The sequence below is a fragment of the Cebidichthys violaceus genome, unplaced genomic scaffold, assembly GCF_023349555.1.
Source record: "Cebidichthys violaceus isolate CVI_PGR_0920_01 unplaced genomic scaffold, fCebVio1.0.p SCAF_6, whole genome shotgun sequence".
Lineage (NCBI taxonomy): Eukaryota > Metazoa > Chordata > Actinopteri > Perciformes > Stichaeidae > Cebidichthys > Cebidichthys violaceus.
The window spans coordinates 4,541,171-4,553,062 of NW_027176816.1; the positions used below are offsets into that span (position 1 = coordinate 4,541,171).

The 11,892-nt window shown below is 42.0% G+C and overlaps 2 protein-coding genes across 5 annotated transcripts in view; one reads left to right on the plus strand and one right to left on the minus strand.

The window, feature by feature from the left end:
- The window catches only part of cacna2d3a (calcium channel, voltage-dependent, alpha 2/delta subunit 3a), a 109,435-nt gene that overhangs the window by 17,355 nt on the left and 80,188 nt on the right, over positions 1 to 11,892 (minus strand). For all 4 annotated transcript variants that reach the window (XM_068732917.1, XM_068732914.1, XM_068732916.1 and 1 more), the window contains 4 exons: positions 11,817 to 11,892; positions 11,437 to 11,532; positions 11,137 to 11,258; positions 10,222 to 10,299 (listed from right to left, as the gene is read on the minus strand). The exon at positions 11,817 to 11,892 is cut by the window's right edge and continues 18 nt beyond it. In XM_068732917.1, the coding sequence (XP_068589018.1) occupies positions 10,222 to 10,299; positions 11,137 to 11,258; positions 11,437 to 11,532; positions 11,817 to 11,892 (372 nt within the window). The remainder of the gene's footprint in view (positions 1 to 10,221; positions 10,300 to 11,136; positions 11,259 to 11,436; positions 11,533 to 11,816) is intronic.
- LOC137889198 (leucine-rich repeat and transmembrane domain-containing protein 1) lies at positions 158 to 6,316 on the plus strand. The gene is made up of 4 exons (XM_068732918.1): positions 158 to 741; positions 2,574 to 2,958; positions 3,084 to 3,289; positions 4,670 to 6,316. Exons 1-4 carry the CDS (start codon positions 705 to 707, stop codon positions 5,188 to 5,190), a joined length of 1,149 nt encoding a protein of 382 aa, XP_068589019.1. The 5' UTR covers positions 158 to 704; the 3' UTR covers positions 5,191 to 6,316.

An 11,892-nucleotide genomic window follows, 5' to 3' on the forward strand; every position in this document is an offset into this window, starting at 1 on the left:
CGTGCGTTCTGTGTTGCTGTGCTGGGGGTGTGTTCTGCCAGCCCTTCAGCCCACGGCTCATGCATAATATCATCAGAGCATTCCACAACAATGGGCTTCCTCCGAATGTGTTCACTGGGTCTTGAAGTGTTTTGAGTATTTGTGTATTTGACGCAACACAATCCAGTTCTAATTCTGTCTTGTTCAAGTCTTGCTAGAGCATTAGGAGGTAACGTGAATGTCAGCGTACGTGTTTGAGCAGTAATTTAAGAAGCTGTGTCATCTCCCAGCTGTCCACTGGGAAATGACACCCCATCACATTTCCCCATGGATTTAATAGAGGAGCAGAAATAAAATAAAATCAAGCAACAAGAGAAGAGGGAAAATAGAAACAAGAGCGAGAGAGGGAGAGCAAGAGGGAGAGAGAGAGAGCGAGAGCGAGAGAGAGAGCTCCCTAACTCCAGTGATTCCCAGACTGGCTGGCAGTAAGCTCTGTGCTCTGATCTGCCCGCTTTGATGGGGTTTCATGCCTGTGCAGGCAGTGTTGGGGATCCTGAGGGCAACACAGGTTTCTGCTGCTGATCACGGCCTCTCTAATTCCTACAGATTGACCATATCAGCCCACAGAGATGAGAGTCAGGACAGCTAATCTCAACCTACTACTGACGGCTAATGGATCATCAACCAGTCAGTAGAATCCAAAAAGGGAGCTAAAAGAAGATTGAATGCAAGCGGCCCAAGAACGACTGGCAGATATGAGAGGTAGGAGCTCCACCACCGGGAAGAATATCAAAATGAATGCATTTGTGTATGTTAGTGTGTGTTTGTATACTACATGTGCATGGCTAGGTAGGCTGCTAACAACTGCTAAGTCTATGTTGTGTAAACTGTTGTATAACTGAGTGGTAACGAAGCATGGACCGCTCCTTGCTCACAACAGCTCCTGAATTAAAACAGTTAAATGCATAGATGTCAGCACGTTTATGGTTATGTACATTATCATTGCATGTTTCCTGTTGTATATAGGTATTGACATTGGTATCAAGGTGATTTAAAGCAGGACTTGCTGTGTGTGCATGTTGTTACAAGCTTTTCTGTGTGTACTATGGGCTGGAGGGACACATCAGAGCAAAAAGCCATTCTGTTGACCTGATTCCAGAGCTGCTGTTACAATGCTCCACTGAGCTGATGCTGTTTCTGTGTGTTCGTGCATTGTACGTATATGAGTTTGTTCATGAGTAAGTGCACACGTGTGCAAGCACATGTGATTGAATGCATTCTTGCATACACACACACACTCTAATTTCACTAACAAGGTTGCAATTAACACAGGGCTTCGCACAGCAGCACACTAAATCCTCAACCCAGCCATTTTCTGATTGTTTTTGTTGACGCAAGCGACATATTATCATAAGAGCAACACTGCCAAGAGCCGCTGTACCAAACTAACACCTGAGATTAGAGCTGGGAGCGCCTGGCTATTTCTAAGCCTGTAAATCAAAATCAACTGCATGATGTTCACCAGCCAGGCAAAGACAAAATGATTACATGCTTGTAAATGGGACACTGTCACTCTAATTACCGAACTATGTTACAAAAGGGTATATTCAAAGACTAGGGGATCCCTGGGAGGGAGGCTTGAGTATATTTCAAGTGATAGTGCTGCATAACAGCAGTTGTGTGATATGAGTGTTGTGTGGCCACAGAATTTAAACAAATGCATTCCTCAATGGTTGTTTGATTATTACAGTTAATAGCTACACAGTGTTTCCTGAAATGAATCTGGAAATAAGTTTCAGGTTACTATAAAAATGAAAGCTGCTTCATCACAAAGGCATAACACAGGCAAAGATTGTTTCCCTTGATACGGGATAACTCCCATTTTAGAAGACATTAAACAAACCCAAACAGCAACATGGCTGCTACAACATGTTTTGCCTATGGAGATAAACATGGTGCAGCTAATCAATCTGTTCAGGATTTATGAGTGTAACTTGTGAGCCAGCTTCATTCCCAGGCTTGGGTTTGAGCTTCATTTCACTGAGCCCCGAGCTAGCCCAGCCAATGCTATAAATACTGCTGTATTGCTCCAGAAGGAATGGACATGTGAACTCATCTCAAAGGGAATCAGACACCCAGTATCTGCTGCATATGGATTTATGTGTGGGTGGAGTGTGGGTGAGGGGTTATGAGTCTTTGGTGAAGTCACTAAGGGCCTCTGTCTAGGGGAGGGTGGCAAGTGGGAGTTGGCATATTAGTAATAAGTTTACTTTCTTGTTTATTAAACAAAGAACAGTACTATCTGGGCAAAAACTTATAGACTGCATTCCTTTCTAAAGACTATATTTTCACATTTGTGTGCACTTAAATGTTTATTTTCTGTGACAAAGGCCTTGAACTATTTCAGTGAAGGTGGTCATTATGGCAATTGAAGACTGTGGTGCGAATGTATACAATTATTAAATAGCAGTCTAGGGTATTGCTGAAAGAGATCATATCTTTAGACATCCTAGAAAATGTTTCATGTTTAGTTGCAAATACACAAGCATACGTTTAGACATTTGATCTAATAGTATGTCCCCCTGTCTCCACAGTGGTACTGGTGTGTGCCCTCCTATCCCTACTCTCTTTGTCACATGCCTGTCCAAAGGAGTGTAACTGCAACAGCAACACCAAGGTAGTAGACTGCCGGGGTCGAGGCCTATATGACATCCCCCGACGACTGCATCCAGACACCCAAGAACTGTATCTCCAAGACAACCGTATCAGGGGGCTGGGATCAATGGCTTTCCGAGAAATACCACTTGTCCGCATTCTCGATCTATCTAATAACTCTATAACATCTGTTTCACCGACTGCCCTGCTTGGTCTCAGAACTCTACAGCGCCTCAGCCTGGCCTACAACAGCCTGAGAGAGCTGGACAAGCGGTTGCTTGGGCCTATCCGCTCGCTTTCACACCTTGACCTCTCACACAACAGGTTAAGCAACAAAACCGAACAGATAGAATTTTGTTATTTGTCCTTTCTCAAATGCACACTGTAAAATGTATTGCACAATACTCAATGTATCTTATGTTGTTTCCTTGCCATGCCCCTACCTGCAGCCTGTGGGGTTTGCCTGGAGCCATAGGCGATAGTTTGAGGAACCTAAGCCACCTGGGGCTAGCACACAACAGGCTAACACGATTGGACCGCTCCCTGTTGGAGGCCCTGACCCGCCTGGACAGCCTCACACTACGAAGTAACCCGTGGAGGTGTGACTGCCAGCTCATAGGCCTCAAACTCTGGCTGGAGACCTACCTCTTTAAAGGTTAGACCACAGAAGCTCCAGGTAAAGGCTGGAGCAATGTCTTTAACATTTCAAACTTTCATTTATCTCAATGCCTTTCCTGCTGGGCATTCGATTAAATTATCGTAATGCTACATTATGGTAATACTGACTTTAAACACAAGTATCGTGAAACTATTAGATTAGAATTAGCAGGACTCTGTATTAAAATGAACAATACACAAAGAGAGAAGAGCCTATTTTAGCGATTCAAATAGATTGACTGACCCCAGATGAATGTAATGTTTATATATTGTGTCCTTGGAGAAATTTACATAGTGGTGTTAAGAACAGGCTTTAGGTCTGTCCAGACCTTTTAGATTCTGGAATGAGTGAGTGTGTCATGCTGTTTGGTGTGAAGCTGTGGAAGGAATGTAGGGTGCTTAGATATTTATACTATTGTGTACTATTGCTTTGGCTTTTAAACTATTATTATTAATATATCTGATGAGGGCTATGTTTGGGGAGGTGACCACATGCATGTATGAGCCGCATTGGATAATGTATGGTGACGACTTACAGCATTTATAGTAAAATTATAATTGCTTCACTAACAAAGCCTGACCTTAAAGCTGAGTAAAACCTACCATGAAGCAATAAGAATAATGTTGCAATATTAGGCATATGCAGCAGCTTTAATAACTATGGTGGTGATCTCTACAGCCAGAGTTGTATTAAGAGTTAAATTGGCAACTGCATTATTTTCCATGCTAGAACAACCCCAGCATGCATTAGATAACCATATAACCACTGTGCAGTGAAAGCTACACTCGCTTGAAGTTGGCTGGCCCGCCTACATGCCTGTGTTACACTGACACAGCTTTCGTCTTCGAGGCTGAAAATTCTAATTACTGCAAAACAACACAATGGACCCAGATACAACGATGTATGCTTATTAGGAAGCCAGCGGTTAATCAGGCAGGCAGAAAGGAAGGGTGTAACAGAGCACGCTCGACATGAAAACCGAGACAGATGAATAACCAGAGAGATTTAAGATACAAACAGTGAGAAGCTGATGAAGTCTTAACTATTTCACCTTTTTAACAGACTTGATTTATTGAGCTGCAATGGTTGAGAAGTAAATCAAATCACACTTGCCATTACGGTCCTTTAAAGTACGCCATTACACCCTACACTAATAAATATCTTGAGTAATGGGCTGGTTAAGGCTCAGCTATGATGCTAACAATTGCGGCCTCCTCTGTAGTAAGCTGCCAGAAAAGAAATGGGCAATTAATAACAGAAGGTAATGTACTTATAATACACAACAACCGACTGATGCATGCCCCACTATTCCTTCCTGCCCCTCAGTCTGTCTATTGCCGCCCCTCTCTGATCTAACTATTTAACTCTGATCCCAAGGTGGAGTGGTGGATGAGGTGCTTTGCTCCCAGCCAGAAGAAATGAAGGACAAAGACCTGCAGAAAGTACCATACCAGCTCTTCCACACCTGCATGACCACAAGCTACCATTACCTGTTTGCTAACATACACCACTTGGAGAATGAGAGGCTACTGCGTGGCCACACCCATGGAAACCATGCTCATCCCTCTAGCCACGCTATCCATGTCCCCATGGCAATGGGGGAGGGTTTCGGTGGTGGAGGAGGAGGAGGAGGAGGGGGTTTGCCAGAGTGTGAACCTAAGCAGAGGCAGCGGCCTGTCAACTTACGCCATGCAATTGCCACAGTAATCATCACCGGCGTAGTGTGTGGGATTGTGTGTCTGATGATGCTGGCTGCAGCAGTGTACGGCTGCGCTTACGCCGCTATCATGGCCAAATATCAGCGGGAGCTTAAGAAGAACGAGGAGTTGGCAGCAGCACAGGGGGCAGCTCATGCCAAAGCAGATGAGAAGGAACCACTGGAGAATGCTATCGCCTAAGAGATGATAACATGAACCCTGGACCTAAAACCTGGGCCTCAACCCTTTAACCTAATCCGCTCTGGATGCCATGTGTGTGTGTTAGTGCATGTGTGAGAGAAGAAAAAAAAGAGAGTATGATTCTTTATGTGTTGAAGTGTGCGTATGATCATCTCCTTTCTGAGACTTGGGTAGCTAAACTCCACAAGTATTTGACTATGCACTGATGAGAAGAGTACCTTCTACTGTATGCATGTTCGTGGGGCAGGCCAAAGAATCCAAAAGGAATCAATTCCGATATTTCTGAGAAATGCATATCACAGAACAAATTGCTATATATTTATATTTGTGTACTTTTAGGTATAATAGTAAAGCTCTAGTATTTAAAAATGGATTTCAGAATTAGTTGTCATTTGGTTGTTGTTCATAATTTTGGGTCTGATTTTGAGGTAACTCATAGTAGGCAGCTGCTGTCAGTTAAGTTTTGTTGTTAATATCATTGACGTGAGAGAATGAGAACAAAAATGAGAGTGTTTGTGTCAGTATTTAATTTGTGCTTGAGTGTGCGTGTGGAGATGTATACTGTATGCACAAATTTATAAAGAATTTAAGAGTCTGTGCCTAATAACGTGATATAGTTTTGAGAAGGATATATGTTTTCTTAAAGGATATTTTTCTGAAGTGAAGATGGGAAATTCATTGAAGCAATAATGAAACAAACTAAAACGAAAACAACAACAAAACCTGGACTCAGCCTTGTTGTTTTTTTTAAAATAACTTTACATTTATGAGTTTGAATTATCATACTGCTGCAAAGTCACACCCACACACACAAATGTTTAGATCTACAGTTTTTGAGATCAGCAGAGTCTTGTTAGTGAGTTAATGCTGATTACATAATGGTAGTCATGTCATTCAAAATGTATTACATAAAATAAAGGGAAATAATTTACCTGATTACTATATGTCTACTGGCAACTAATTTAAGAAGGCATGCATAATTATTTGGAGAAAGTATCTTAAACCCCCATCCTACTAACTGCGGTCCCAGCAGACCCCAGAGGTATACTGCTTTTTATAACTTGTATGTGCTTTGCTCTATCATTCCAATTTTTCATTGCTTTGTTGATCAATTTATTCTTAATGACTTCATTTCATTGTTTTCTGTATCTGTTTTAGTAAGTGCTTTTAAATAATCATTTTAAATACCAATGTATTAAAGCACCCAATTGCAGCCGACGTAGTTAATTTTAAATAGATGAGATGGAATAGACAGCAAAGATGTTTGCCATGGGTCCTCTTTTAAAGTATCACACACTATCAGGGTAATGACACGACCATTCTTTTTGAAGAAGGAGACACAGATGCAGCCAGACACCGATTTCCTCATTTGCGCTTTATATTTTTACATAATATGCTAATTATTTTACTTTTCTACAATAATAACATTTATTTGCCATTATGCCATTAATTAGTTATGTAATTAATTAATTAATTACATAACTAATTATGGTTTTGGGATGAATAAATTTGCATTTTGCTCGGATGTTTGTATCTTACAGTATTTTATTTTGAGGTCCCCAGGGACCCCAGTTTTCTAGTCTTAAATTTTTTAAATATGTTGATAGGATGGAGGTTAAAAGAGGGGTATTTAAAAAAAAAAAAAAAAAAGAGGTCCACTTTGGAGTGTATTCTACTGTTTAAGCGTATTCCTCTTTGTTTTACCAATTGTTCAATTGTTTAAAAAATAAAACAGGTAATCTTGAAATTAGTATACATTGCATGGGTGTTTTTGCCCCTCTCAGTTTAATATGTTGCTGGCAAAGTAAAATTTCAATTCTTTTTTTTTGATTAATGAAGTTTCTGTCGAATCATTATTGTGTTTTTTTCTGATGGAGTTCACTGGTTCACTGGGAAAAAGCTGCTTGTGACGTGTCTAGTTATTATCTATATATATCGATAATTTGCCATCAGCAGTGATTTTCAGCTTACTCGGTGTGGTGTGGTGTGGTGTGGAGGCACATGAATGTACACAGATGGCTTTGATCTTAACGCCTGACCTGAGTTTTGTGGCTCTGTATATTACGGCAGCAGACTCGCTGCACGTGGCTCAGGATGTGACCACACACACACACACACACACACACACACACACACACACACACACACAGACACGCTGGAATACACACGCGTGTATGTACGAACACGGTAACATTGTGACTCAAGTGATGTCTGCAGGGCCAATGGTGTGTGATGTCATCAGCCTGTCCTTTTCAGTTAGTGTACAGCGTATTCACAAGTCCACAGCTCAGTGGAGCACAGGGCAGTGAAAACTGGCCCTAACCGGCCCACGCTAAATTTGCATTCCAGCCTACATCTCTCCTCCCATCTGACTCTCTTATATAAAATCATCCTTACAGACATCCCCCGATCTGACAAGCATGATCGTCATTACTGTACATCAGCACCCAATGTAAAAATAGGATTATCATGAAACCTTGTTTCGTGATTAGTCATTTTGAATTGCTGCTAAACAGCATTTTAGAGAATGATATTATCTTAAAACAACAGAGACAAAGTGAGCAGTGTCAAATAATACCGTGGGCTGGTGTAAATTGTGGGCTGAATGCGTATTGCTCTGCAAGAATTCTGATGTGCATGTGTGTGTGTGTGTGTGTGCGCATTATGGCACTGCACAGATTCTCCCATCTCTGTCCTTCTGCTCCAGTGGTTTCCCCCAGGCCAAGAGTACCCACAATGCACTGCTTTCATGTCAACGCATTCATGCACCATGAAATAATTTTCTCTTTCTCTGCCCTTTTATTTCTTCTCTTATTTTATCACTGCATTTCCAAAAGATTTTCCACTTTCTCCTTTCTGTAGTTTTTCCTTCCTCTCACCAGATAGTTTCTGTGATTCCCCTATACTGGCATTACTGGCCCTCATCTGTTGACAGGATAAATAAAAAATACAATTATCAGAAGAAGCTTGTATATGAGGCAAAAGCTGTGCTCCATATTGTTCTTTGGCGCATATGTTGGGCTGTGGAAAGGATTGCAATACTTCACATACTGTACTTTGTATTTTAATAGGACAACTCACACATTCAAGATATTTCTACTGGGTTGCTGAAGCTATCAATGTAAAATAAAACGGGAAAACAGGATTTCCAAAAGGCATGCAGAGGGTAAACAGAGAAAGTAGTCACCTTACTTCAAACACAATTGTGTTGAGTTTGCAAACAAGGAGCTTCCAACTTTCTCTATATTAATTACTTACTTACTTATTACATCTAAAATATTTTCTAACTTGTCATCCGCTTCTGTACTGTACAGTCCTGCAGTAAAAGTATTGCAATAGTTCTAACTCACACAGGCTCCGCCTTCTACTATACTCTACGGGTAACATTCTCCTCCAATTACAAACACGTATTTGACCACTGAAAATATACACAAGTGTAGCCGGCCAATTGAGGATGTGCCGAACCGAATAAGTGTGGATCCCACAGTTTATAAGGCAGCACACACCTCTGTGGGCCAAACTTTTTATCTTCAGGGGATTTGCCCACTGACTGCTCATTTCAACAGATGGAGTCTCCATTTCAAGAATCTCGTCAGTGCCCGTCATATCATTACGCAGAGAGCAGGACATTTTCGCCATGGGTGGCAGGGACTCAGCGTGCTTTAGAGGAAGGACCGGAATGATCTACTAGGAGTTCCCATCACCACTGAAGGGCTCCTCTGATCAATTTCATCACTCAACGCTTTTAATGTCTGGATGAAGTCAAAATCATAGCTCAGCTGCCGCTTGCTCACCCTCAGGAAAGCTGAGACAAAGCGTAACAGCGCGACCGTGAGGAGAAGGGAGCGTCGGCGGTTTACTTCAACACAGCTTAACCCAGATCAGTTGCGTGCTACCTGGGTTGGCAGGGGCCCCCGATTCTCTGCTGTGGAGGCCTAGGTTATAAAGAAGTAGGTGGGCTGTGGCAACTAACTTCTAGCCTGTCAGGATCAGTGTGGTTGGGTTGAATCTATGTAGCGGAAGGGTGTGCAATCGTCAGGCTTTACCCACTGTACCCATGAGTCCAATAGAGGGCGGAGCCTGTGTGAGTTAGAACTAGGGTTACGTAACCCTAGTTTTATGCGCACAGTCGAACTCCTCTACCAATGGGTCCCTGACGCTTCTACGCTGCTCACTAAGAAGAAGTGTAGTGTAGTGAGTAGGATGGCAGATAGTATTGTGTGTTGCCTTATATACTGTGCGGTCCGCATGTTATCGGGTAGGCATGTCCTGATTGGCCGGCTACGCTTACGCAAATTGTCAGTGGACGAATGCATCCTAACCCAAATTTCTCCATTTCTTCCATTTCATTTTTTATTTATTTATTTGTTTATTTATTTTGCAGGGACAATGCACACCAATCGACAGTGAAACTGTAGGTGAGCCAGAGTTAGCCAGAGAGGCTAGTTTTCATCTGCTGTCCCCGGCCAGATGTTCGAAGGCTGCCTAAAAATTAGTTTTCTTTCCTCAGTAACTCCTCAGTAACTAAGTTGATGACAAACAGAACAAGAGCTGCTCTTCATACCATCAACTTGCTGATTGTACAAAGTTGCATTACATGGGCGTGACATTGTGAGGCTTCTGAGTCACCAGGACGTGAGATGAGGCACGCCACAAAGAAATCCTCTAGGCCACAATATGCCTTAAATAAGCAAAGGGGAAAAATGCTCAAAAGGCGTTTATGAAACTGGCCTCTATTAATATATGTAAGCAGAAATACACTTCAATTCAAACGGCTGTGCCATGTTGCACTCTCGCCTTCTTCTGAGCATACGTTCATGCAGGGTCAAGCGCATGGACAAAAAAAGCAGCACAGTCAGTAAATGTGGGCAGTGAGTGTTTCAACTCAAACAGAGGAAAAGAAATAGGGTTAGACAACTGTAGAATGGGAAAACAAAGCCTACATAGCAGTGTAAGAAGAGAATATTGCAGCCTCTGTCAATGTAGAAGTGTGTGTGTGAGAGAGAAAGAGCCACTTGAGTCCCCACTTACCCGCAGCTATGGGTGATTTCCTCTCATCCAGAAGCTGAATGGCGGTGCTGGCCAATACAACACTCTTGTTTTCTGATCCTAAGCCACACACATAAAAGCACATACAAGCACATGCACACAGTCAGAGTTCACATCACATATCATAATTCCGTATTAGTTCTAAACTGACCACAGGGTAATTAGAGAGAGAAACACAGAACATTAATACCACAGAGTACTATTTCATGGCAACAGCTAACTGCCACGGTCCTGAGAGGAAGAGTGCATCCAAGGCAAGTCCGGTAAGTAAATAAGACGCTTTCAGATCACTTGTATTAGCTGGCACTAATGGAAAGCCTGAGGCTGAGGACAGATGAGAACACATTCTCCCATTGGAAGGGAAACCATTTTGTAGAGACGTAGTTATACTGCAACTGCGTGAGGTGCTTGTGTGTGTGTGTGTGTGTGTGTGTGTGTTTTTTTTGTAAGTGTGTGTCTATATGTGCGTTCTGGCCAAGTCACAATGGAAAGGGCTGAACCTCCTCCTAACGTATCTTATTTCAACCCACAGCAATCAGTCCTGTCCACAAGAACACAGCCCAGAATTAATAAGAGAGGAAGGGGCGGTAGAGATGCATGGCGAGAGAAAACGACCAAATATGGGTGAAAGAGGAAAAGCGGGGACGAAGGAAATTTGAAAAAGGTCTTTCTAAATCATGTATTACATTTTAATTGTGCATTTGACCAAATGTGAGTGTGTGAGTGTATAGCGGTGCCAGTCCCACAGTGACATCAGTTTCATTATAGCGCACTAATAATGGTGACTGTGTAGAACGGAAAATGATTCAAAAGTAATAACTGACTTAGCCCAAAAACACTTGACTTTCTGGGGAGAATTGAACAATCAGCTTTTGAAATTAGAAATGTACAACTAACCTGAGTTGAAAGGTAGAGAGTAGACAAAGGTACCAGGAACTTGTTCTGCTGCTCTCTTGTACCACAGGGGAAAGTGATCGGCGTTGAACACCCCCTCTTTGTCTTCAGCTGTCAGAAAGTCTCTTGAAGCAGACAGGAAACAGAGTTGATGAAGATACAGAGGATGTATACAAACAACACAAAGCACAATATATCTACTGATTGGAATCATAAACAAAGAGACAATCAACACATGCACTGCAAGGCTTATAAATGTGCATTCATACATATAGACTGAATACATACACTCTGCATACTTACTGGTTTGTAAGCTCGTCGGGCACCACAAACAGGTTAATTCTGGACAGGCCTGTCCTTGAGCCCAGGTAGGCTATCTCCACCCCTTTATCAGAGTTCCTGTGTAGAACAACTACATACAGTAACCTGCATTTGTGCACAATCATAATTTGCTATCAGCAACAATAAGACAGAAAAGAGGCTTTTACAAGAGCCTTAGATTTTTTGGTTTTCTGTAAAGTTAACTTTATGCAATTATTATTCATATTTAATTTCTGCAAATGTCTGTAGCATTGCCATTTCAGAGAGTCAAATTGATCTTTTACTACAGGATTCAGTTTGTGTTGAGTTTATGCAGAAACCTCTTCTGTTTTAGATAACATGGAAAAGAAAGAGTCACACACTCAGACTTATTGAGCACGAGGCTCGTCCAGTAGGCCTCCAAAGGGGCAGTCACCACCGCGTCAAAGAGAACCTCCT